This window comes from Crinia signifera, chromosome 2, assembly GCF_055691185.1.
Source record: "Crinia signifera chromosome 2, ASM5569118v1, whole genome shotgun sequence".
NCBI classification, from domain to species: domain Eukaryota; kingdom Metazoa; phylum Chordata; class Amphibia; order Anura; family Myobatrachidae; genus Crinia; species Crinia signifera.
Window position 1 is genome coordinate 225,404,183 of NC_139218.1, and position 25,715 is coordinate 225,429,897.

A 25,715-nucleotide genomic window follows, 5' to 3' on the forward strand; every position below is an offset into this window, starting at 1 on the left:
TGGGACTTCTGGGTCAGGTCACGTAGACAGGAGACAGATAACAATAAAATACTATTTATTAACAAGTTGCTTACTACAAGCTCTCTAAATCAGCTATACCATAAGCACATTTGGAACTACTACCAGAACAACAGGTGCCAATAAACCTCAGATTACCGTCCGACTCCTCAGCCCTCACACACTGTCCTGTCCAGATGCAGTCTGTAAATCCAGAATTAGAGCATAAACCAGGCAGAGCAAACAAGTCTGCAATCCCAAGGGTAGTTTGTAATCCAGTCCACACAATGGTCCCACGAGCTGGCCTCAGCACACTGCCAGGAGCTGAGACTCCAAGTCCAGTAGCTTTTAGAAACCCAACTCCAATACACACCCAGCACTCACTAACTGAAACAGAACTTTTTCAAAATTGCCTCTCCTAAAAGTCCCTCCTGCAGTGGGTGGTCTTAGGAAAAGGTCTCAATCGATTGGTAGAGCTCAATGAAGATTTGTAACAGAGATGAGTCAGGTAGAGATCCCCCCTGCTGTTTCCCTGCCACAGTGTCTGACTCAGTTCTAGGGGAGAACAAAGGAATCTTGATGCACTTAATCCTTAGGTGAGGGGGGATGATGGTCCATCACTCCCTGTCTTAACCCCTTATAGTCATTTGTGACATCAGAGGGGCTCCAGGTGCTCCTGGGTTCCTGTCCTTAGTGTAGTTACAGTGACTGACTGGTCCCAAATAAAACATCACACCTGGATCTGTTTAAGAACTATAGAACAATATTGTCAGAATGGACCACGGCCAGTCCAATTTGTCACACTAACAGTTATATACTGCTCAGTAGGCTGCGTTATGAGAGATTAAGTACAGAAAAAATGATAAGATTAAGAATAAAAACAGAAAAAATGGTCATTGGTGTCGTGCCTGATATTCGAGGTGTCCTGCTGTTCATACGACACCAGATCTTCCCTATCAGTCGCCCGATTAAGTACTGATCTGGCCAGACACTGTTTAGCTGCTGAGATCGGACGAGATCAGGCGGCCCAGTGGTGTATGGTCGTATACTTAGTATATTGGTGTAACGACACAGGACTGACATAGAGGACCATAGATTGCTTCTGCTTTCCAGAGACACACCGGGTGACCAAGGCCTGATACGCAAGGTATTGCAGGACGGGTCAGATATGCCTGGGGACGAGAGAGCAACGATATAAGAGAGTACAGGACACTGAATTTATTGCAGTGACCAGACCCTTCTACTACCCTCCATCATATGAATTGAATTGGATGGAGGTTGAGAGTAATAGTCTGGTTGTGCTCAATTCAATAAAAAGAGAGATAGAGAAAAAGAAATTGAAGGTTGATATGTGCCCCCTATCCAATTTGTCTTACTGGTGAAAATGATAGATTGGCACTTAACACCAGATTCGATCCGGGGTTGTGTGGTACAGTTCTGTGGAGTATGTGTCACAGAGGGAAAAATGATGGTTTTTTGATCCCAAGGTGATCAAATGAGCTGGTGAGATAAGTACACAACAGCCAATGGAGGTTGCAAAAAAAACCAAATAGACTTATTAGTCAATATTACAAAGTATATTAAAACGTGGTTATACGGATCTGATAAACCTGGTAATCAATCTCAGGGTTGAAAGAACATGTGCACACCGTAACATTCAATCAAAGTACAAATAATGCGCATATATAGTGGATAATAAACACTTGATGTGATAGCCTGCGATTTGCACAGTACAGTCAGAGTGACAGGCACAGACAGACTGCCACTTCACATTAGAGACAGTGTAGACTCCCAATAATTTGGAGTATTTGAAACAATAATCTGGTCACAATGACAAGTGCACAAGGTGGCACCCCAGAAATGAATTTACACAGTGCCAATTGGGTATACAGGGATAAATATTAATGCTAATGTATTCGGAGAACAGCCCTCGAATGAAAAGTATGCTCAGTAACAAATGGTACAGATTGATTTCACAATACAGGTTGAGTATCCCGTATCCAAAATGCTCGGGACCAGGAGAATTTTGGATAACGGATTATTCCGTATTTCGGAATATTTTAATATTTCAATGATGTATTTTGAAGTATCTTGCATTTATGCTGTATAAACACATAATATACACACAAATATATTTTATTACCACATAAAATACACACAAACATATTTTAATTGTTCAAAAAACAAGGTTTCAAAACGTGAAACCAAATGTGTGTACTATCTCAGCACTGAATTTGAATGCCAAGCAATCATTGTCTTGCACATATATAGTGCCAGTTACATATCATGTCCCCAGTGATGCTGTTACATATGTCCCCAGTGAGTTTTTAGCAAAAAAAAATTTTTTTTTCACTTTCTGGAATGTCCGTATTTCGGAATAATTCGGATAACGGATATTCGGATACGGGATACTCGACCTGTATATCTGATAATTGAGGGCAATCAGTGCCCAGATGACAACAAGGTTGTGGGTGCAGTAGTGGTTGTACGTTTACACAGCGGCAGATAAAGTATGCGCTACTATTGCACAGAGTAACCCTCTATGGTGCCCAGCTAGTAAGGAGATAGCCTGGCTCACAGAGAGGGGGGATATATCTGGTAATTCAAGGCAATCAGTGCAAAGAGAGCAACAAGGTTGTGAGTGCACTGGTAGAAGTGCGTTACACAGCGGCAGATTTAAGTATGCGCTAGTATGTAGAGTGTGACACTCCCTTGTACCCAGCAAGTTAGGGAGATAACCTAACAAACGGAGAGGGGGAACAGAGGTCAGTCTAGCATGAGAAAGACAATCTGATAAGTGAGTGGGGCAGTGGGTGGGAAATCCCTCGTAATGAGAGAAGGTAGGGTGCCGTGTGGAGTGCCGGTACCTGGCGGGTGACAACCCGCTGTTGGCAGAGGCTCAGTCCGGGTGGGTCCCCGAGTCAGTCTGCGTCCACTGTAGATTTCAGCGTAGATGGCTGTGTAGAGGCGGCCAGGTAATCCGCCCGTGGTTTGCGGCGGATAACAGACTCGGAGTGTGGCGTGACGTCAGGGGGTGGTCCTAGGTGCGTCAGTGGACACGTGTTTCGCCGTAGAGGCTTGTTCACCGTGACGCCACGGTGAACAAGCCTCTACGACCAGATTATTGTTTCAAATACTCCAAATTATTGGGAGTCTACACTGTCTCTAATGTGAAGTGGCAGTCTGTCTGTGCCTGTCACTCTGACTGTACTGTGCAAATCGCAGGCTATCACATCAAGTGTTTATTATCCACTATATATGCGCATTATTTGTACTTTGATTGAATGTTACGGTGTGCACATGTTCTTTCAACCCTGAGATTGATTACCAGGTTTATCAGATCCGTATAACAACGTTTTAATATACTTTGTAATATTGACTAATAAGTCTATTTGTTTTTTTTTGCAACCTCCATTGGCTGTTGTGTACTTATCTCACCAGCTCATGTGATCACCTTGGGATCAAAAAACCATCATTTTTCCCTCTGTGACACATACTCCACAGAACTGTACCACACAACCCCCGGATCGAATCTGGTGTTAAGTGCCAATCTATCATTTTCACCAGTAAGACAAATTGGATAGGGGGCACATATCAACCTTCAATTTCTTTTTCTCTATCTCTCTTTTTATTGAATTGAGCACAACCAGACTATTACTCTCAACCTCCATCCAATTCAATTCATATGATGGAGGGTAGTAGAAGGGTCTGGTCACTGCAATAAATTCAGTGTCCTGTACTCTCTTATATCGTTGCTCTCTCATCCCCAGGCATATCTGACCCGTCCTGCAATACCTTGCGTATCAGGCCTTGGTCACCCGGTGTGTCTCTGGAAAGCAGAAGCAATCTATGGTCCTCTATGTCAGTCCTGTGTCGTTACACCAATATACTAAGTATACGACCATACACCACTGGGCCGCCTGATCTCGTCCGATCTCAGCAGCTAAACAGTGTCTGGCCAGATCAGTACTTAATCGGGCGACTGATAGGGAAGATCTGGTGTCGTATGAACAGCGGGACACCTCGAATATCAGGCACGACACCAATGACCATTTTTTCTGTTCTTATTCTTAATCTTATAATTTTTTCTGTACTTAATCTCTCATAACGCAGCCTACTGAGCAGTATATAACTGTTAGCATTGTGAATCTCCCCGTCAACTTTCCTATTAGGGATATTTCCACGGGTCGAATATCCCTTCGACTCAACAGGGGGTGGGCCCCTCGGTGTAAAACATTTTCGCCTAGTCCATGTGACTTTCAATTGTTATTATACACTTATAATGTGATGCACCATTTGTAAACTGTATTTACTTGATATATTGCATTTATTTATTATTGACGCCAATTTATCTTAAGTGAACTCTAATAAAAGTTATGTATTAATTTCAACCATCTTACTACCTTACACCTTATGATTCTAAGAAGAGTGCCCCAAAAACCTAGTTTTGTTCTTCCTTTGTCCTCCTCTGGACACCCCACTTCTAATCAGCTTTACTGCTGAACTCTTGGGAGCACCACCAACCGAGTACCACTGACATTAGTTGTCACACTGGTCATATGTTGGTATTCATATTGATTGTTCATTAAATAAATTTTTCACGACTGATACTTCATTGTTATTTCTTGCTTGTGACGATCCACCCCAACTCTTCGAAACAGTGACATGACTGACTCACATGACAGAGAACCAGCCCAGTGAGCCCACAGACAGTGCCAGACACACTCTGCCTCTCCATGTTACACAGCAAAGACACAGCTACACACCAGACACACCAGGTGAGCGCCCCACACCTCCATACCTCCCAACATGACCCTCTCCAGGAGGGACAGAATGCTATGTTTGTGGACTTCCATCTTAATTTATGATTGTCATCACCTGTCATTTTAAACAGGGTAATTGATAAGAAAGGTGTTTAAGCACAGGTGATGGTAATCCATAAATTAAGAAGAAAGTCCAGAAACAGAGCAATGTGTCCCTCCTGGAGAGGGTCATATTGGGTATGCACCTCCCTCCCTCCCCCCCCCCATTCACGGCATCCCCACGATTAAATGTCACATGCAAAACACTGACATGGCTATGGTCGACAATGAAAAAGGTTGACAAGATTTATTTTTCACTTTTTCAATGTTTTCATATTCATTCTCATGTGTCGACATGGACACCAATGAAGTGCCACACTTATGTCAACATTTACATGTGTTGACCTTTCTGTGTTGATTTTTTTCTTGTGGCGATTCGCGGCACCCCCCGCAACCCCCCTCCCGCGATTTGCAGCACACCCCCCGCAATTCGCGGCACCCCCGGTGACTCCCGCGATTCGCGGCCCCACCCCGTGACACCCCCCCTCCTGCAATTCGCGCCAGCCCCCCTCCCGCGGTTCACAGTGCCCCCCACGACCCCCCCTACCGCGGTTCACGGTGCCCCCCACGACCCCCTCACCGCGATTCACCACCCCTGACCCCCCCTCCTGTCATTGCGGCAACCCCCCGCCCCCGCGACCCACCCTCCCGCGATTCACTGCAACCCCCCGCGCCCCCCCATCCCACGATTCGCGGCACCCACACACCCCCCCCGCGACCTTTCCTCCCGCAATTCCCGGCATCCACCCACGACCCCTCCTCCCGTGATTCGCGGACACCCCTCACCTCCTCCCTCCCCCAACCCCGTGCGTGATTCACGGCAACCCCAGGATTAAATGGCACATGCAAAACACTGGCACGGCTATGGTCGACAATGAAAAAGGTTGACATGAGTTTTTGAAGATTTATTTTTCTTTTTTTGAATGTTTTCATATTCATTCTCATGTGTCGACATGGACACCGATGAAGTGCCACACTTATGTCAACATTTACATGTGTTGAACTTTCTGTGTTGATTTTTTCTTGCAGCAATTTTTTTCCAGTGACAACTATGAACTATGTGCACGTCAACCTACACATCATCAACCAATTCTTTGTATAATATATAACACCTGTTCTGTTTTACTGTAGGTGTTTTAAGTCAGACCTTTTACTGCTACTATTACTGTTTATGTAAATGCATTCTGAATGACAGCAACATCCTACCATCCTTCTACAAGAATATATAACCAACTAGGTGATTCATCGCGCCCCGTGCCCCCCCTCCCGCAATTCACGGACCCCCCGCGCACCCCCCTCCTGCGATTCGCAACCCCCCTCGTGCAATTCACGCCCCCTCCCACGCTTTGCGGACCCCCGCCCTCTCCCGCGATTCGCCGACACCTGCGCCCCCTCCCTCCCTTGATTCACGGCACCCCCCGCGCCCCTCCCGCAATTCACGGCACCCCTAAGCCCCTCTTTAGTCCCCCTTATACTCACACACCCCTATCACTACCCAGCTTCCTGCTCTCCTGAACCGTAACTTCCACCACTGGGGAGTCGCTGACGCTGTTTTGCCCACATGCCCCTATCATGCCTCATAGCCCAGCCTCCTGCTCTCATGCACCCGAACTCCCACCCAGTAGGAGACACTGACTAAGGGCCACCATCCTGTACTCCTGTGATGCCACGCTGGACCCTCACCCACTGGCAGAAGCAGCACAGTATCTCCCACCCTCCTCTTTAGTCCCCCTTATTCCCATACACCCCTATCACTACCCAGCCTCCTGTTTTCCTGTGTCGTGACCTCCGCCACTGGGGAGCCGCTGACTCAGAAACACCCTACTATACTATTGCACACACACACCTAAACAACATGCACACACAGCCCCCCCACACCCACAAATGTCACTGTACCATCCACACTATCAATGTACATCTTACTCTGTAAGCGCTTTTTAATTAAACAAAACAATACACACCCCCTTCCACATGATATGCTCTCTATTTAACACATTTCACCTATAACTGAAGTTGCAATACAGGCATCTTTCATACAATTCTAACCATCTTTCTCATATACAAATGTTCACAAATTAAGGGGGCGCAGCCCCTTACAACGGTGTGAAGAGCGCCCGTAGGGCGCGATGAATCACCTAGTAGATACATATTTGCCAAAGAGTTTGCACAGGTCCTTTACAGTTTCTTTCATCTAGATTTGGCCAATAAATTCTAACAATTCAACTCAGAGTTATAAAATAGAATTTTAGTATTTAATGTAAGGCTGCTGTATGGTCACTGTGAAATAATTTTAATCAAAAGGTAAAACAAAAATTCCTAAAACACAACTAAATACCGAAATGTTGCAATCTGTATTTTGGGTTATGAAACTTAAGGCCCATACGCACTGCACGTCTTTGAGCTGAAAGCCTCTCAAAACAGTATCTTTGAGCGGCTTTCAGCCCAGCGATGAACGGGGAGCGTTGCTGTGCACTCCCACATCATCGCCATGAAAGCCGTTCATCCGCTGGTAGTGCTGCGCTATGCAAAGCCGTCCTCTCCCCGCTGGCGGCGCCGGGCAGGGGGAAAGTCGCTCAGTGTTTATGCACGGAGCGGCTTTCCCCCCAGCGATGAATGCGATCATCGCTGTTCATAGTCGCCCAGTGTGTATGGACATTAACTCTGACACTGCTGTGGCAGAGATTAAATAATGAATGACATAATTGGTATATGATACACCAACACTGCAGTACTGTAGATTAATTTAACTTGCCAAAGCCCTTTCCATCCTGTGAATGCTGGTGCATTTACTTTAAGCATCTGTAACTGATGATTAAACATTTTTTAGTAGTAAAACAATGTTTATTAAAATTTAGGATCTGATATGTCCGTAATCTGATGCCCCAAAATTGTCTTTTCCCATTCCGAAAGTTGCTGCACAAACCCTCTGTTTGGTCTCATATTGGTTTTGCACTTAAGAACATGATTCCAAGCTTCCTGCAAAAGGAAAGAAACATGTAAACTGATCATTGGACAATATTTCGGAGTGTTAGTAGCTATTGTAATGCAAGAGGTGGCAACAGCGTCTAATGAAAACGGACCATCACAAAATGTCCGCCCCCAAACAGCAGACAGTTTTCTGCTGTATGGGGGCTGACATTTTGTGATAGTCTGTTTAGATAATAAGCAGAAGCCAGGAGGGGATAGGGGAGCGGGGACCCAAAAACTCTCCTGCGGGTCCCGGGCTCCGACCACAGGTGAGCTCCCGGCAGCAGCATTACAATAGCAGACCCCAGCGTCCACACCTATACAGGGCTTTCCCGCCACTGCTGGGTCTGCGGGGCTATTGTTACGCCACGCAGTATAGTCTGTATAAACAAATATGTACGTTAAAATGATCTGAAGGTATAGGCTAACTAATTTTTTGTAAACTTGTTTAATATTGGAAAGTCATTTAATGGAAGTTGAGGGTACACCTAATTGTGATTACAATTTCCAATGAAAAGAGTAGCAAATAGATTAAGTTTGACACGCTAGAACATTACCTGGATAGTACACTTTCTATAGTGGATAATATATGCAATCACCACAGTACTGCTGCGGCTGATGCCCAAATCAGAAGAGACTAGAACGGCACAATTTGGCATCATATGAGAATCTGCAATTTAAGAGAACAAACAACAGACTTTTAAGACAGGAATAGTATTAATTCTCAGACATATTATTTTACTACTGTGCATGTTATATATAATATTATATATATATACTCCTTTCTACCCTAATCTGCTACATTGATGTTATCAGCATTTTGCATGCTATAAAATAATATATTGTTTTGTTCATCATTGGATTATTTCATTATTGACTGACTCTTAAACTGATGGATTCGCCGGGGGCTATCCAATTAGCCCCAATACCATGTACTTACGGGGAGATCAAACCCTGTTAACCAGCTTCCAGAGATGTAAAAACACACTTATTCCAGATCCCATGTGTTATCACCAGAAAACAGGTAATTTTTCGGCTCAAAAAGTAGGCAATAATTGGATAGCCCAATAATAATTATTGGGCTAAAATCGCAATATTAGTCTATTTTTCTCATCTAATTGGATACCCGCCAGTATGTCAATTCTTGCTTCTATTTGTTTGCACAACAATTGATCTTCTTTGATCAAACTCCACCAATCCATCCGAAGCTTGGCATTGGACTTGGTGCTGTGATGCTTGCATGCAGCTACTCGGCCATTGATACACATTACATTAAGCTCACATCGTACAGTTTTTGTGCTTACATTAATGCCAGCGGAATTTCTGAACTTTTTCGCATTGGCAACTTAGCAATCGTTGACCCTGTTCTGTGACTTTACCAGGCCTTCTGCTATGTGGCTGTTGTTGTTCTTCCTAAATGCTTCTACTTTGCAATGTCACTTACAGTTGACAGTTCCGAAATTCCTAGTGGCAGCCCTAGTGACTAGCTGCTCCACCGATACGACTCTCCTGTTAGTGAGAGACAGAGCTAAAATGTAGAGAAAAAGGGGATGATCACTCCGATCATCCCCTTTTTCTCTACATTTTAGATACCACCTAGCAAGAATCATTTTTTGGAGGTCGAATTCAAGTATTCAGCAATGAAACGTAGACTTCGTTCAACAAAGTAATTATTTATTTAAAATACCAACGCGTTTCGTCAAGACGACTTCATCAGGGGCGTGGCAAAGAACATAACTTTCTATCAAAATGTAATAACAAGAGGTGTTCCTTATATTGAAAAACGCATTAAAAACAATATCAATAAAGGTGGGAATCTGATTAGAAGATGTCCTGAGGTAAGCAGGTCCTTCCTTTAACATAATGGATTAGGGCCGTATCAAATAGAATGTGTGCAAAAAGGAGCCACACATAACAATGGAAGAATACCTTCTTTAAATCAGGATAGAGAATTCCACCAGAAAATGAGAAAATCCCACAATAAGGCAATGAGTTGTTTACTCCTCTGCAGGCTGAAAGTCTGATTGAAACACCCGAATTCAATAATTAATTAGCATGGCAAAATAATTTTGCCCATATATTGTGCAGGTATGTATGTATATGTGTTTGTTCTTCATAGGCTCCTACATGGCTTGATAGATCTGGACCCTACTTAAAAATACTGACAGGTTTCAAGTACATACATCCACCCTGTTTAGGGCCAGGGCAATATATATCTTTCATATAATATTCATTGCTTTGTTTGTTTGTCTGTCTGGTTATGCATTTGGACACGCCATTAAACCATTGCGAGGTGGTCCAGTTGGATCCCGGACAGGTTTTAGGGGTGGTAGGATATCATAAATGCGTCGGAAAGTAATTTTAATAAGGGAGCCTGTTCTGGGCTATCCACTGGATGGATTAGGAAGAAAACATCGCCAAGTGGTAACACTGAATCCCAGAAAACATACTAGGGGGTTGGAGTCCCGGCTGACCTCCAGTTGGTGTATGCTAGGCAGAACTTTGACCTGGGGAACCTGGGCCTTCCACTAGATGGATTTGGACAATAACCCCACGCCGCATGCCCACACTGCTAGGTGCAAATGGGATGACGAACAAGCAGTTCGACCTGCGTACTCGCACCATTCATATGCGCATGCGCAGATGCTAAACTTCGCTCCCCTGTGCATAATCCATTCATATTTCACCTATAGTAACAATGAAAAGTTGTACCATGACCAGCAATGCTATATGTAGTATTTGTCTTGGTACGCCATCTACTGGATTGACAGGTATATTGCAACTTCATGAGCCAATATAAGATGCATGATTAGTGATTAATATATAGCTAGATTTTCCTGGCAAATAGATCTTGAGATATATATGTCTAATAGCTGAAGTACCTGGCATTCCAGTTCCAGTATTATACAGTAGTATTAGTTGGATGTAACTGTCAACATATTAAAAATAATTAGTAGCTTTTCCACCACACCCATGAAGTGGCTGCTTAGTTAATTTTAGTTTTTGGGGTGCTAGTAGCCCAGAGGTGAGGTATTTGCCGGTGTATAAGGCGACCGGGCATATAAGACGACCCCCCAACAATAGGAGGGCCCAGCTAAATACAAAAAGGGCCAGGAGGGCCCAACAATGAAATGCCCACGCCTATCATGCCCACAGGCCTGATCTGTACCCACGGGCCTAGTGCCCGATCACCCGGTGGTCTAGGGAGGGGTAGGTGGCCTGGAGCCGCCTACCTGCTGTTGGGAGAGGCCGCAGGGGCGAGCTTCGTCAGCTCTTCTGCTTTACACTCCTGCTGGCCTCTCCGGATCCGGCCGCCATCTTTCTTCTGCCGCTGACCTGTCCCACTTGGAGGCATGTTTTTCAGGGGGAAAAAAGTATTCTTATACGCCGGCAAATACGGTATATATTAATCACTAATCAGGCAGCTTATATTGACTCATGAAGTTGCAATATACCTGTCAATCCAGTAGATGGCGCACCAAGACAAATACTACATATAGCATTGCTGGTCATGGTACAACTTTTCATTGTTACTATAGGTGAAATATCAATGGATTTATTCTGATCACATCGCTCCCCGTGTGTTCGCACAGGGGAGCGAAGTTTAGCATCTGCGCATGCGCATACACTTTGTGCGAGCACCTAGCAGTGTGGGCGTGCGGCGGCTAGGGGTCGCGCCCATGGGAACGCCCATGAAATGCTGGGCATTCCCATGTAAATGCGCCCGTGATGCAGGTGCAGGGGGGGAGGGGGGCAGCTGACACCAGCGGATGTAAGCTGCCCGCCTGCTTCCCACACAGGGGCTCGCAACTGTAAGACAATGATTTCACCCCCGCACCCAAGGCTGCAAATGGATATTTATTCGCAGCCCTGTGGGGGAACTCGGCGAGTGAAGGGGGATTGCCGTTCGGCGTTTCACCCACACACAAAGCTGCGAAATTTGCAGCTTTGTGTGTGGACCAGAATAAGGTCCCTAGTATCTACAAGATTATATTGGTTTGAATATAGTGAACAGACTGGACTGTGAGATTGATTACCCACGATTAGTTTTTTTTGTGGTTTACACAACAAAATAGAAAAGCGTGGATTATTGGTTATCGTAGTATTTATTATAGTGATACAATTATGCCGTATCAGAAGAGATAAAAATCTTCCCCATATTTCCACCAAAGTTAAGCAAGTTAGACTAATGCATACCTCCCAAGTGTCTCGTTTCGCGTGGGAACGTCCCGGTTTTCGGCGACGTTCCCGCATCCCGCCCGGGGCCAGTAGTGTCCAGCGGGAAAGGGGGGCAGTTGGGAGTATCCCCTGTTAGTTGCTGAGAATCGCTAAATAGTCGCTCTGCAGGATCGCTCGATGACGCGATTGTAGGCCATTTAAAAATCGGTAACCCTGCAATATTAGATGCAACTACTGTCTTTGTAAAATGAGTTCTGCTGAGCAATAACAGACATCCATGATTGCAAAGTTGTAGGCAAAAGCTAGTTGTAGAATAAATTAATTTTTTTTATAGGTTTGTCAGTGATGAATTGTGCATTTTTTGTATTTTATTTATTATGCTGCAATGAACAAATGTAAGATCTACTACAACAAGTGCATACTGAATATAAATCCATAACTAGGACAATGTTTGAGGACTGAAGTCAACATAATACTTACCTATAAAGCTGCAAGCACTTAGAAAATATTGCAAAAGACTTGAATCACATGAATCTGGTACTGCTATATGTAAAACATGTTCACCCAAGGGAGACCTGGGAAATAAAAGCAATGTCATTTACCGTAGCTGTGCAATATTTTAACCTCACTGTTATTTAGACATGTTTAACACAAATATTCAAGTTACTTTGCAACTAAGAATCTTATAGAGATGGGCAGTCCCCTCAACTTAAATGATGCATTCCATAGAAGTTATTATCTTATTATCAGTATGATCACCAGCCAATAGCCCTTATAATACAGAAAAACCATAGTATAAGTATAAGAATGATGGGACCCTTAGAACTAGGGATGGCTATCGACACATTCCCCATTGATGGTTGCCATTGATGGCTTCTAGAACAGGAAACATTGATGGCTATAAATCATTCTACCTCACTGCCATCGCTTAGCCACGCATGCGCAGAGCAACGGGAAGGGTCGGAATCCGCGCGCATGCGCAGAAGAAACTTTAGCCATCAATCCAGTTTGTTTCTTTTGCGCATGCGATGCCGCTGGACGCAATGATGCTGCGCACGCAGTGCGCATGCGCCCCTGACTTTTACCATCGGAAGCCATCCATCAATGGCATAAAACTATTTGACCATCCACTATTGATGCCCAAAACATCGAGCATTAGGTCCCAACCATCGATGTTTTGGGATCATCGATAGTCGATGGCCATCCCTATTTAAAACTTATTTCCTGGTAGCCTCCAGCCATGTTACCTTGTGCTATGGAGAGCATACGTATACGGTTTTACTCCCTAATGACACCAGAAACTCTTGAAATGGTAATTTAAAAAAAAAAAAAACGAGTGTTTGGCCATTTTGGATACATTGTTTCAGATTTGAATTAGCAAAAAGTCTGATCGTATTTTGTGAAAATACAAGGTCTTATATTAAAAAAACAAGGTATATTGGGGCTGATTCCAGCCCGTTCGTATTGGGTCCGAATTCGTCCCCTTTTTTGATGGAGGAGGGTCTGTACATGCGCGTATATGTGCATGTGCAGACCCCTATGTGAATACCTTAGGTGGATATCACATTCATGTGCACGGGCAGGGGAGGAAGGGGGGTGGGCAGGGGGCGGCATCAGGGGAATGGCCAGCGTTTTATGGCAATCAGCGGCGGAAATAAAAGGCAGTTCAGACTGACTTTTATTTCCAAAGGGGAGAAAAATCATTCCATGGTCGGTGACCATGGAATGATTTCTTTCCCCTTCAGCCGCAAGCGAGGGGATGTATTCTCGTACATATGGGTATTAAAAAAGTTTCTCCAGTTCCACAGCTAGTAAGAATATTACCCTCAAAGAGAAAGTTTTTCAGTTTTCGTTTGCAATCGTGTCACATTGCATGACCCCTGTTACCCATCACACACCCTCTGCCCCAGCCACCCCATGTCCCCTGCTACCCATAACCCACCCCCCTGCCCCAGCAGACCCACTCCATGCCCCAGCTCCCCATCAAACACCGCAACATTCAGCCCCAGTGCCTACTTGTGCCCCAGAACACAATGTGCTCCTGACATGCCCCCCCCCCCCTCCCGTCACACACTTCTTTACCCTCTGTGTCAGCACACACACTGGCATTTACCCACTACACCCCAAATCCCCCATAGATGCACCTTCCCACACCCCTGACACAGCATGTCATTCCCCCCACCCAATTTCCACCCGTCTCTTTTTCACCCGTCCTGATTTTGTAGAGATGGGAAACTCTGTAAGGGATTCTTTGGCAGAGTGGAGGAACTTGGAAGGAGTGCAGGATAAGTGGGAAAAATTAAAAAGTGCAATTCTAAAAGCAACAGAACTTTGTGTCAAAAGAGTTAGGAAAAACACAAGAAAAAGAAAGCCATTGTGGTTTGCAAAAGAAGTAGCAAGTATTGTGAAAGCAAAAAAGTTGGCCTTTAAGAAATTTAAGCAGACACAGAAGAATGAGGACAAAGAGGTGTATCTTGTTAGACAGAAGGAGGCTAAGAAGGTAATCAGATAAAATGGCCCAGTCAGTGGGTAAAGGGGGGGAAACTTTTTTAGGTATATAAGTGAATGTAGAAAAACAAAAAGTGGAATAATTAGACTGAAGACAGAGAGTGGAAGTTTTCTTGAGGGGGACAATGTAATAGCAGATAATATTAATAATTATTTCTGCTCAGTATTCACTGCTGAAAGAGAGGGGAAGGGGCCACAGTTAAGTTGCAAGTATAGTCAGAAAACTGAGGGAGAGACAAGTACATTTACAGAGGAGAAAGTCCTCACAGAACTCTCAAAACTGAAAGTGGATAAATCAATGGGGCCAGATGGGATACATCCAAGGATACTAAAAGAGCAAGGAAGCAACTATCGACCAGTGAGCCTTACATCAGTAGTAGGGAAATTGATGGAAACACTCTTAAAACAAAGAGTTGTAGGATATCTCAAAACCAGCAATTTACAGGATCCAAAACAGCATTGGTTTACTGGGGGAAGATCATGTCAAACAAATCGGTACTTGTGTAGTTTCACGGCGCCAGCATGGCGCCGCGCTACTTCCGGGTTCTACGCTCGCCACAAACTATGTTAAAAAAAGTAACTTAACTCCATGCCAACATGGATAGTTCATACCCCCACTATCCATGTTGGCATGGAGTTGATTTTAAATAGCGTGGCGAGCGTAGCGAGCCACCGAGCCCGCAGCGTGGGCGAGCGAAGCGAGCCCCGCAAGGGGACTCAGACGCATGGCGCCTTGCTGGCGCCGTGAAACTACACAAGTACCAACAAATCTTATTGACTTTTTTGACTGGGTGACTAAAGTAATAGATCAAGGTGGGGCTGTAGATGTAGCTTATCTAGACTTTAGTAAAGCTTTTGACACTGTCCCACATCGCAGACTGTTAAATAAACTTGAAAGCCTGGGATTGGATTCTAAGATAGTTGAATGGATAAGAGCGTGGTTGCAGGACAGAAAACAGAGAGTTGTAGTAAACGGAGTACAGTCAAAGGAGGGAAAGCTTACAAGTGGAGTACCCCAGGGATCTGTACTTGGACCGGTGCTTTTTAATATCTTTATTGGTGATATTGCAAATGGAATTGAGGGTAAAATGTGCCTTTTTGCAGATGACACAAAAGGTATGCAACAGGGTAGACACACCAGGTGGGGTAAAACAAATGATTGAGGTTCTAGGTAGATTAGAGGAATGGTCAAGAGCATGGCAACTACAGTTTAATGCCAAAAAATGCAAAATCATGCACTTGGGTCTCAGAAATCCAAAGACTAAATATAGTATAAATGGCACTATAATGGAAACTACTGAGGAAGAGAGGGATCTAGGTGTCACTATTTCAGGGGACAAAAGCAGGTAGGCAATGTAACAAAGCAATGAAGAAGGCAAGTCAGATGCTTGGTTACATAGGGAGAGGTATCAGCAGTAGAAAGAAAGAAGTAATAATGCCACTGTATAGGTCATTGGTACGACCTCACCTAGAGTATTGTGTTCAGTTCTGGAGGCCATATCTCCAGAAGGATATAAATACATTAGAGACTGTACAAAGAAGGGCAACTAAAATGGTGCATGGCCTACATCACAAAACGTACCAGGAAAGACTAAAAGATCTTAATATGTATACTTTAGAGCAGAGAAGGGAAAGGGGGGACATGATAGAAACTTTCAAATATATCAAGGGTTTTAACAAGGTACAGGTGGGAGACATTCTTCACAGGAAGAGGAGCAACAGAACACGAGGACATGCACTGAAACTAGAGGGAGGAAGATTCAGGGGAAACGTGAGGAAGAATTACTTCACAGAAGGAGTAGTAGATAAGTGGAATAGCCTACCATCAGAGGTGGTAGACGCAAATACAGTAGTACAATTTAAACATGCTTGGGATTGGCATATTGATATCCTTACAAAAAAATAAGGATCAAATATGGTTTGAGGTAACATGTTTAAAAAAGGGGCAGACTAGATGGGCCAAGTGGTTCTTATCTGCCGTAAAATTCTATGTTTCTCTTCCTGGTAAAAACTGCCTTTGCTTGCTGCCAATGGCCAGGGAACTGGGATCGCATGCAGAAGTACTGCATGCGATAGTTCCCTGGCGGCTGAAAGAGGATCTTCGAGGTGAGAAGTCGCATCGTGTATGGGGGCCTTTAGTGAGCCTACATACATCATGATTTCATACAAATAAACACATTTATATATACAGTATATATATATATAATAATAATTAGCCCTATGCACTTTTGCACTATAATGAACCTTAATTAACAGATTACTTGAATAATAATTTTATTAATTGACATAGGTGATATATAATTAATTTAAATACAATGTCAAACGGCACAACAATTATAGCCGCACATCACTTACATACTGTTTACTTACAGGTTCCTAGCTTTTACTGAAATTATAATTTGAGATTTAATCTTCATATTCTTTTGAATGTGGTAGTCATCAGCTTGCCGTTGGTCACCCATATACAGTAAACCAGGTATGATTTCAATAGGATATGGCTGAAATTCATCTATTTCCTATAAGAAGAGAAGAACCGTACGTTTCATAATGGTACTCTCAAACTTAAAGAGTGAATGAAGCATCTCTGTTAAATGGATGGAATTATTCCATTATTATTCATTTTTTCCCCATGCGATAAACCCATGGCTAATATGTGTTTACCTACAGATTCTACTTTAAATACCTAGAATCTATGGTTTACCCCATGCAGGGGCCGGTAAAATGGAGGCGCGTGGCCTCTGAGAGGGGTCGTTTCAACATCTCAATGAAAAATAAACAAGATGGAGAGAGAGGACAGGATGCCGCTGCAGCAGTCTCTCTCTCTCCAGCTCCGCACATGGCACCAAGTAGCGTGTGCTGAGCTGAGGCTGTGCTGTGGCGGCAGCAGGGGCGGATTGGCCTGCGGGGAAACCTGGTCATTTCCCGGTGGGCCAGTACTGATTTGGCTGGGCTACCGCGCTACCACATCGGCTAGTGCCCGCAGCCGCAGCAACCAACTCCTGGCTGCCCAGTGCCCACAGTCAATATGGCCGTTGGTCGCTTTTGGGTGACGTCACCCGGGACTGAGCGGCTTCAGCATGTGTGGCCGCAAGCAGCGTGGCACCGGGAGAAACTTGTTAAATTATGCCCTCCCCCCCAAAGCCAGGAGCTGGGTGCCGGGTCCCGGCTCATTAGGGTTAACAAAGCCGGCTCACCCCCCGCTCATTACCTTCCTCCTCCCCCGCTCATTACCGTTACCTTCCCTCCCCCCGTCCCCCCCATGGGCTGCTTGCGGATTATTCCCGGGCCGGATTTTGTTGCAAATCCTCCCCTGGGTGGCAGCCTGACATCTCTCTCCCCACTGCCCCAGAGGGTGCATTTAACACAGATTTTTACTTGCACCTCCCAAGGATATAAGGAATAATCTGTGTTACGTGCACCCTCTGGGGCTTTACCTGCAGGGTATCGGCCCCTTTATTGGACAGGCAATGGCAGAGCAGTTAAGCTAGCAGCTAATTGAATCTACCCTTAAGGGAACCTGAAACATGTCAACATGTACTATAGCAGAGGCCGCAGCAAAATCGTCTAGTGTGTATGGGGCTATTACACACTGCCCTATCAGGGTATGATCATGCCGGGCATGTGCCCTGAGGTAAATGGCTGAGGTGGCAATGGCTAGTACTAGAACCAGATTTACACACAATATATGAGCCCCAGAGTTAATGCAGACATTATACACAGGTATAGCAGTATATACTGCTGGAAATTTGGTGTTTTGATCAGACGTGAAAAGGCAGGGGAGGCAGTTCCCTACCGGTGATAGACACTTTACTCCTGTGTTTTAACTATAAAAATGATCAGACGAATATAAAAAAGTATTTTTCATATACTTTATATAGTCAAAACTCTGGCTTATACTGGAGTATGCAATATATTACTCACCCACCGCATTCACCTGCATGCCATCAGCATGGTCGGCCCATCTGACATGTAGCACATCAGATTAGACCACCCACTGAATGAGGGCTCGGAGCTTGCAATCATAGGTACACACTGAGCAATACTGATATATCGGAACTATAAATCATCCAATGTATACCCTGCCTAATTTTTCACAATAATTATACCCATCACAACAAAATTACTGTGGAACCATTTTTCACCCAATTACTACACCCTCTACATATGCAATTTATTTTACATTCAGTGTCTCCCAAAGAAATACAATTTACACCAATATTGGGATACAGCGATATAGTATTTTATATTTCTGTATTTTCATGAAGAGACTTCAAATACCTTAATAAATTAAAGTGGGGGTGTGATATTTTTTCTAATGCTAAATGTACCTACTGAACAATTCAATAATATAAATGATAAAAATGTAATATACTAACATAGCTGGACTGGCCATCTAGCACTTTGGGTAAATGCCAGCAGGGCTGATGGCCTGATGGGCCAGTCTACCTTTAAAGCCAAGCTAAGCAGCTCTGCTTCCATATGTTCTGCTCCGCTACACAGAGAGAAAAGGGCAGGACACGAGGCCAAGCCCCTGTAATTTGTGGCACCCTCATGACTCCCAGCATGCCCCATAATGCACATTGGGGGTTACCCCCCCCCCCCCCTATTAGTCATGGCTGCACCCCTTTTACGCTAGCAGATGGTATAATGTTAGCACCAGGGCTTAAAGTGCTCCTGGATAGGTGGTGGAACTAATTCCCCATGCAGTGTCCCTTATTCAAGTTACGCTACACAGTAGTACTCATTATACATGTAAGTCACACATACATGTATAAGGAGAACATATTGTCTTCAGCATGCACAAACCCTGCTTCTTTTAGTGGCTTTTCTTTACTTCAGTGTCAGTGGCAGCATGACATCACATACGCCTTGATAGAAAAGGAAGTTGCTGGGACAGGTTTTCTGTTGGAAATACTATGCAGGACTGTGGTGGAGGGGGAACTGGGTTCCCCCTACCATTAGAGGTGGTGGAACTCAGTTTCACCCAGTCCCCCCCCCCTTTAACCCCTGGTTAGCACTGTTTTAGATTCCCAGTCTGTTCCTATAAGATGCTCACAATATAAGTTGACATAACAGCTGTTTGCTGTATGCATTAGGTTAGCATAACACTTACACATAAACAATATTGCCTTGGTGGCCTCAAGAGCTTGGGGACTAGTAGACGCTGTTTATTAGACTGGCCAGCTTTCCCAGCATTGATCACACTGTCCTTGGGAAAGCAATCGATGGCTCGCTGCCGATGGTTTTTCTATTGTTGACCATGAATGGTTCTAATCATCAATGTCTTCTTGCGATTGATAGAAAGTACCGATGGTCCCACCATTGAAGTTGAACCATTCGATAGACAACACTGCCCACAGGAAACACAAGCCTCATAAACCCTAAGTTGCTCCCTTCAACTACAACCTGATTGATAGGTGTCTTACCCCTTAAATCTGACACCACCTATAAGGATTTGATCAAGTGCTCTGTTAGGTTAGTTGTGCAGGGCCTCAATAGAGGTACACACTGGGGCTCAATAGCTGTGACAGAAGATGGTCTGCTAAACACATGTGGCAGTTACGTCAGTCACTATCAATACTATATTTCTGTGGGGCAGCACGGACGGTGTAATAATTACCATTAATGCCTCACAGAACCGTGGTCATGGGTATGATTTCCACAATACAGTTTGTATATTGCATGGGTTTACTTTGGGTATTCCGGTTTCCTCCCACAATCCAAAAATATCTTGGTAGGTCAATTTTCTCCCAACAAAAATTAACCCTTGAATGTCTGTGTGTGCGTGTACATGTGGTAGGAAATATACACTGTTAGCTCCACAGGGCAGGGACTGATGTGAACATTCAAATATTCTCTGTAAAGTGCTGTGGAATTTGTGTGCGCTATATAAATAACTGGTAGTAATAAATAATATGGGAACATAAAATATGTCATCTTGGCTACACGCTGCTAACGAGCAGTGTGCACAGCTGCTGCTGCTGCATCCCAATGCCCACACCACCAAAAGGTCAGATAACTCCTTTACGGTTTCTCATGTACTCTAGTGTTCATTCTAGCACCCGCTATATTTGAAAACCCATGCAGTTCCTCTTGCCTGTCTGGGGTGTCGCTGTCTGCTGTGGTGTTTCTAGCACCGGTCTGTTTTGCATATCAGTGCTGATATACAGACCACACTGTGCTAGAAGCACTACAGCAGACAGCGACATCCCAGGCAGGGAAGAGGAACTGCATGGGTTTTCAAATATGGCGGGTGCTAGAATGAACACTATGCTCGACGACACTGTAACTGCATCCCGTGAAGCTGGGAAACGGAGAAGGACAAGAAGGGCATGTAGCAAGTAGATATGGGAGTCAATACCTATAAAACCTACCAAAGTAATAGTAGTCTCTACAGTTTACCTGAGGCATCCAAAAAACCTTCTGAGATCTCAGGAAGTGGTAGTAGCCCGAGAATTCCTCATATCCTCCTTTGAGCACCATCACTGGGTGGCGACAGAGTTGTGACATGACTTGGGCACAATCTATAGCTGGGCCTGTGAAGTAGTTTGTAGGTTAACATGTTGTGCTTTGGCTGCGTGAATAACATAAGTAGTGAATAACATTTTCTTGCCTTCACCATCCAAAGAATTAGTTCGACTGTCATACACCACGCAGTACATCATGCAGTCCAAGTCTACAGATTCTGGTATCAGGAAATGCATGTCTTCATCCTATAGGTGGAAATTAGTGCAATATTACACAACAGATTATACACTGTCAGATTGTCTTCACAACATCATTTTTTATTACGAAAACTGTTACTAATTTTTTAATTATTGATCATTACCATTGCAAACTACAAACTTTCTAATTTAATCATAATTGTTGAATCTTTACATATAGGGGTGTATTCAATGCGGCCAGTGGCTGAAAACAAGCGATCCTCGTTGTTTAACCCCCGCGCCGGCCGCTCACCCTATTCTACATTCCGGGGGAATCCTCGCTGTCAGAGTATGGCAGGGATTACCCCAAACAGTGAGGCTCGTGGCTAATGTAGGGAGCCCTCTGCATTTAGCCGCAAGCCTCGCTGTTTTAGCGGCAGCACACGCCGTTTCCCCCTCGCTCCGAAAACCTAAAGAGGGGAAAACAGAGTGTGCAGGGGTCAGTTGAATACTGACACTGCTCGCCGTCACAGCTCGCAGAAAGCATTGAATACACCCCATAGTTGTAGCCAGTGTTTAAAGTGCCCCAACCCCAGCTGCCTTAACCCTTCCCCCCTGCTGATGCCACAACCCTAGCCCCTCTCCTTCCTGCCCACCTGGCGGGCAATCATATTAGTCAGATGATTCATGACACTGACTGAGTACCAATGCATTGCTTCAATATGCAACCTAGGAAAAGTGCATGAGAAGATGGGGAAATCATCCTGAACCCCACAAAGCAACAGAATATAGGGCCAAATGTACTGTGCATCCGGAAAGTATTCACAGCACTTTTTCCGGTACTTGTGTATTATCACGGCGCCCATCACATCGCAGACCATAAGGCATGCGATGGTATGCAATGCGATATCGCGCGATGTTCCCCAATGTCATACAATGTTAAAATTGTATGGCATTGTATATGGTATACAATGCCATACAATGCGATGCGATTATAAATTGTATAAGCACCCTAATGGGTGCTTATAAGCACCCTAATGGGTGCTTACAATGTTAAATGCACCCCCACACCACCCCCACTATAAACGTGAACCCGAAGCGTGGCGAGCGCAGCGAGCCCGCGAGGGGTGGCGGTACGCGTCCTCCGACTCTTTCATACCCCCACTATCCACGTCGGCGTGGAGTTGATTTTATATAGTGTGGCGAGCGCAGCGAGCCACCGAGCCCGAAGTGTGGCGAGCGCATTACTTCACAGGTATATGCGTCCTCTCGCCATGCTTGCCACACTATATAAATTCAACTCCACGACGACGTGGATAGTGGGGGTATGAAAAGGTCGGAGGACGCGTACCACCGCCCCTCGCGGGCTCGCTGCGCTCGCCACGCTTCGGGTTCACGTTCATACTGGGGGGGTGGCGTGGGGGTGCTTTTAACATTGTAACCACCCACTAGGGTGCTTAAAAGCACCCATTAGGGTGCTTATACAATTTAACATTGTATAGGGGGCTTACATCGCATCTCATCGCAGTGCATCGGGTGTATGGCATGCCATGCGATGCGATCAAAATTCGTGCAACTAATTATCGGGGGAGCCGTGATAATACACAAGTACCCTTTTTCCTTATTTTGTTATGTTACAGCCTTATTCCAAAATTGAATAAATATTTTTTTTCTTTCAAATTTCTACACACAATACCCCATAATGACAAGGTGAAATAAAAAAGGGTACTTGTTTCCTAGAACGGCCACACCGATTTTGATCGGGTCGGAAAAATCGCGTCAATCGCATCGCATACGATGCGTCCGACGCGATGGACCTGATTTTTACATTGAATCCAATGTGAATAGGGTCCCTGGGACCGACGCGATCAACGCGATTTTGCCTTTGCCGGCAAAATGGACCTGATTTCAAAGGAAATCGGGTCCATCGCGTTAATCGTGTACCTTAAGTTAAGGTACACGATTACTCCCGATTGTGGCCGTTCTAGGAAACAAGTACCAAAAAAAGTTTATAAATTGAGTTGAAAATGTGTATATATATATATATATATATATATATATATATATATATATATATATAAAAAGAAATCAAATTTACATACTGTAAGTATTCATAGTCTTTGCCATGAAGCTCAAAATTGAGCTTAGGTGCATCCTGTTTCCACTGATCATCCTTGAGATGTTTCCATAGCTTCATTTGAGTCCACATGTGGTAAATTCAGTTGCATGTACATGATTTGGAAAGGCAAACACCTGTCTATATAAGGTCCCACAATTTATAGTGCATGTCAGAGCACAAACCAAACATATAGTCAAAGGAATTGTCTTTAAACCTCTGAGACAGTATTGTCTCGAGGCACAAATATGGGGAAAGGTACAGAAATATCTACTACTTTGAAGATTCCAATGAGCACAGTGGCCTTCATCATCCATAAATGGAAGAAGTTCGGAATCACCAGGACTCTTCCTAGAGCTATCCAGATGTCTTAACTGAGTGATCTAGTCAGGGAGGTGACAAAGAACCCGATGGTCACTCTGTAGAGCAGTGGTTATCAAGAGGTTTTCAACCTCGGTCCTCAGGACCATCCCAACAGTACACGTTTTAAATGTTTTAAAATGTGTCCGTGAATAATGAGTGCACCTGTGCACCTGCCGTGTAACCTGGAAAACGTGCACTGTTGGAGGGTCCTGAGGACCGGGGTTGAGAACCACTGCTGTAGAGCTACACCATTCCCCTTTTGAGAGAGGAGAACATTCAAGAAGGACAACCATCTCTCAAGCAATCCACTAATCAGGCCTGTATGGTAGAGTGGCCAGACTGAAGCCACTTCTTAGTAAAAAGCACATGGCAGCCTGCCTGGAGTTTGTCAAAATGCACCTGAAAGACTCTTAGTCCATTAGCAACAAAATTCTCTGGTCTTATGATACACAGATTTAACTATTTGGCATGAATGCCAGGCATCATGTTTGGAGGAAACCAGGCACCTCTCATCACCAGCCCAATACCATCCCTACAGTGAAGCATGGTGGTGGGAGCATCTTTCTGAGTGGATTTTTTTCAGTGGGACGAACTGGGACTATTCAGGATAGAGGGAAAGATGAATGTAGTAATGTACAGAGACATCATGAAAACCTGCTTCAAAGTGCCCCTCAGACTAGGGCGATGGTTCATCTTCCAGCAAGACAACGACGCTAAGCACACAGCCAAGATATCAAAGGAATGGCTTCAGTACAACTATGTGAATGTCCTTGAATAGCCCAGTCAGGGTCCAGACTTGAATCCAATTGAACATCTCTGGAGAGACCTGAAAATGTCTGTGCACCGATGCTTTCCATCCAACCAGTGGAATGGGCGAAGCTGCCCAAACATAGGTGTGCCAAGCTTGTGGCATCATATTCAAACAGACTGAGGCTGTAATTGCTGCCAAATGCGCATCAAAGTATTGCGCAAAAGCTGAAAATACTTATGTACATGTGATATCTTAGGGTTTTTTTCCTAATAAATTCTAAAAAATTTCCCAAAAACTTTTTGGGATGTTGTCATTATGGGGTATTGTGTGTAGAATTTTGAGGGAAAAAATTAATTCATTCCATTTTGGAATAAGGCTGTAACATAACAAAATGAGGGAAAATTTAAGCATTGTGAATACTTTCTGGATGCACTGTAATAGGGTGTGAGAATCAATTTTTTTAAAGCAGCAATCAATTAGATGGTAAAATCAACCTGGTTTTTCAGTGTAAATGATTGCTGCTTTAAAAGAATGGGAAAACTCTCACTTTCTGATTCTCACACCCTATTACATTTTGACCATAGTTCTGCTGTATAAGGTAAAGTATATAAATGACATAAGTAAATATTTGTACCTGCTTTGCTCTTTTTGCAATTATAATGTGACTCTCATTATACTCTCGCTTGGAACGTGCATCTACAAGAAGGTAATGTTAAATGAACATTAGACTGGAAGGAAACATAAAAAAAAGATAACTCAAAGTTGCCTATACTTATGTAGAGGCTACAACAAACCAAAGTCTAGGAAGGTAGGCTTCTGCAGAGGAACGAGTAGAGAAGTTGAACAGGATCAAAAAGAGACAGGAAGAGATGGGACAAAGATGACCAAGCTCATTTCTAGAGACAAAATCTGGGTCTGTTAAGTTTGAGTTTGAAAAAGTGAATTTAAAGGGGATATGGTCATTGGGTCACCAGCATCATGGTCGACAGTCATTAGGTCAACACCATTATGTCGACATGAGTCTATGTCGACATGAGTTAGGTTGACAGGGTCATTAGGTCGGCATGGGTTAGGTCGACAGTCAAAAGGTCGACATGGGGTTTTTCACATTTTTTTGAGCTGACATGTGCCGACAGGCGGTATTTCATGCCCTACCACTCACTAGGGCATGATGAGAGAATAAAATAGTGTGCCCAAAGCATGGCGAGCTCATCGGTGCTAGGTTTCAGTGTCCATGTTGACTGTGTAAAAATTCGGGACAAAATAAATGTAAAAAACCCCAGGTTAACCTTTTGACTGTCAACCTAACCCATGTCGACCTAATGACC

At 44.2% G+C, this 25,715-nt stretch overlaps 1 protein-coding gene and 2 pseudogenes across 3 annotated transcripts in view; 1 reads left to right on the plus strand and 2 right to left on the minus strand.

Annotated features, from left to right (window-relative positions):
• Positions 1-928: 928 nt before the first annotated feature.
• LOC146061545 (5S ribosomal RNA) lies at positions 929-1,046 on the minus strand (annotated as a pseudogene).
• A 2,844-nt stretch (positions 1,047-3,890) lies between these two features.
• LOC146061556 (5S ribosomal RNA) lies at positions 3,891-4,008 on the plus strand (annotated as a pseudogene).
• A 2,624-nt stretch (positions 4,009-6,632) lies between these two features.
• The window catches only part of STYXL1 (serine/threonine/tyrosine interacting like 1), a 41,361-nt gene continuing 22,278 nt past the window's right edge, over positions 6,633-25,715 (minus strand). For 2 of the 3 annotated variants that reach the window (XM_083173924.1, XM_083173923.1), the window contains exons 3-9: positions 25,022-25,083; positions 21,127-21,226; positions 20,916-21,049; positions 16,884-17,029; positions 12,486-12,580; positions 8,384-8,496; positions 6,633-7,835 (exon numbers count right to left, since the gene is read on the minus strand). In XM_083173924.1, the coding sequence (XP_083030050.1) occupies positions 7,704-7,835; positions 8,384-8,496; positions 12,486-12,580; positions 16,884-17,029; positions 20,916-21,049; positions 21,127-21,226; positions 25,022-25,083 (782 nt within the window). In that variant the 3' untranslated portion in view covers positions 6,633-7,703. The remainder of the gene's footprint in view (positions 7,836-8,383; positions 8,497-12,485; positions 12,581-16,883; positions 17,030-20,915; positions 21,050-21,126; positions 21,227-25,021; positions 25,084-25,715) is intronic. The other variant, XM_083173926.1, reaches the window with a different exon arrangement.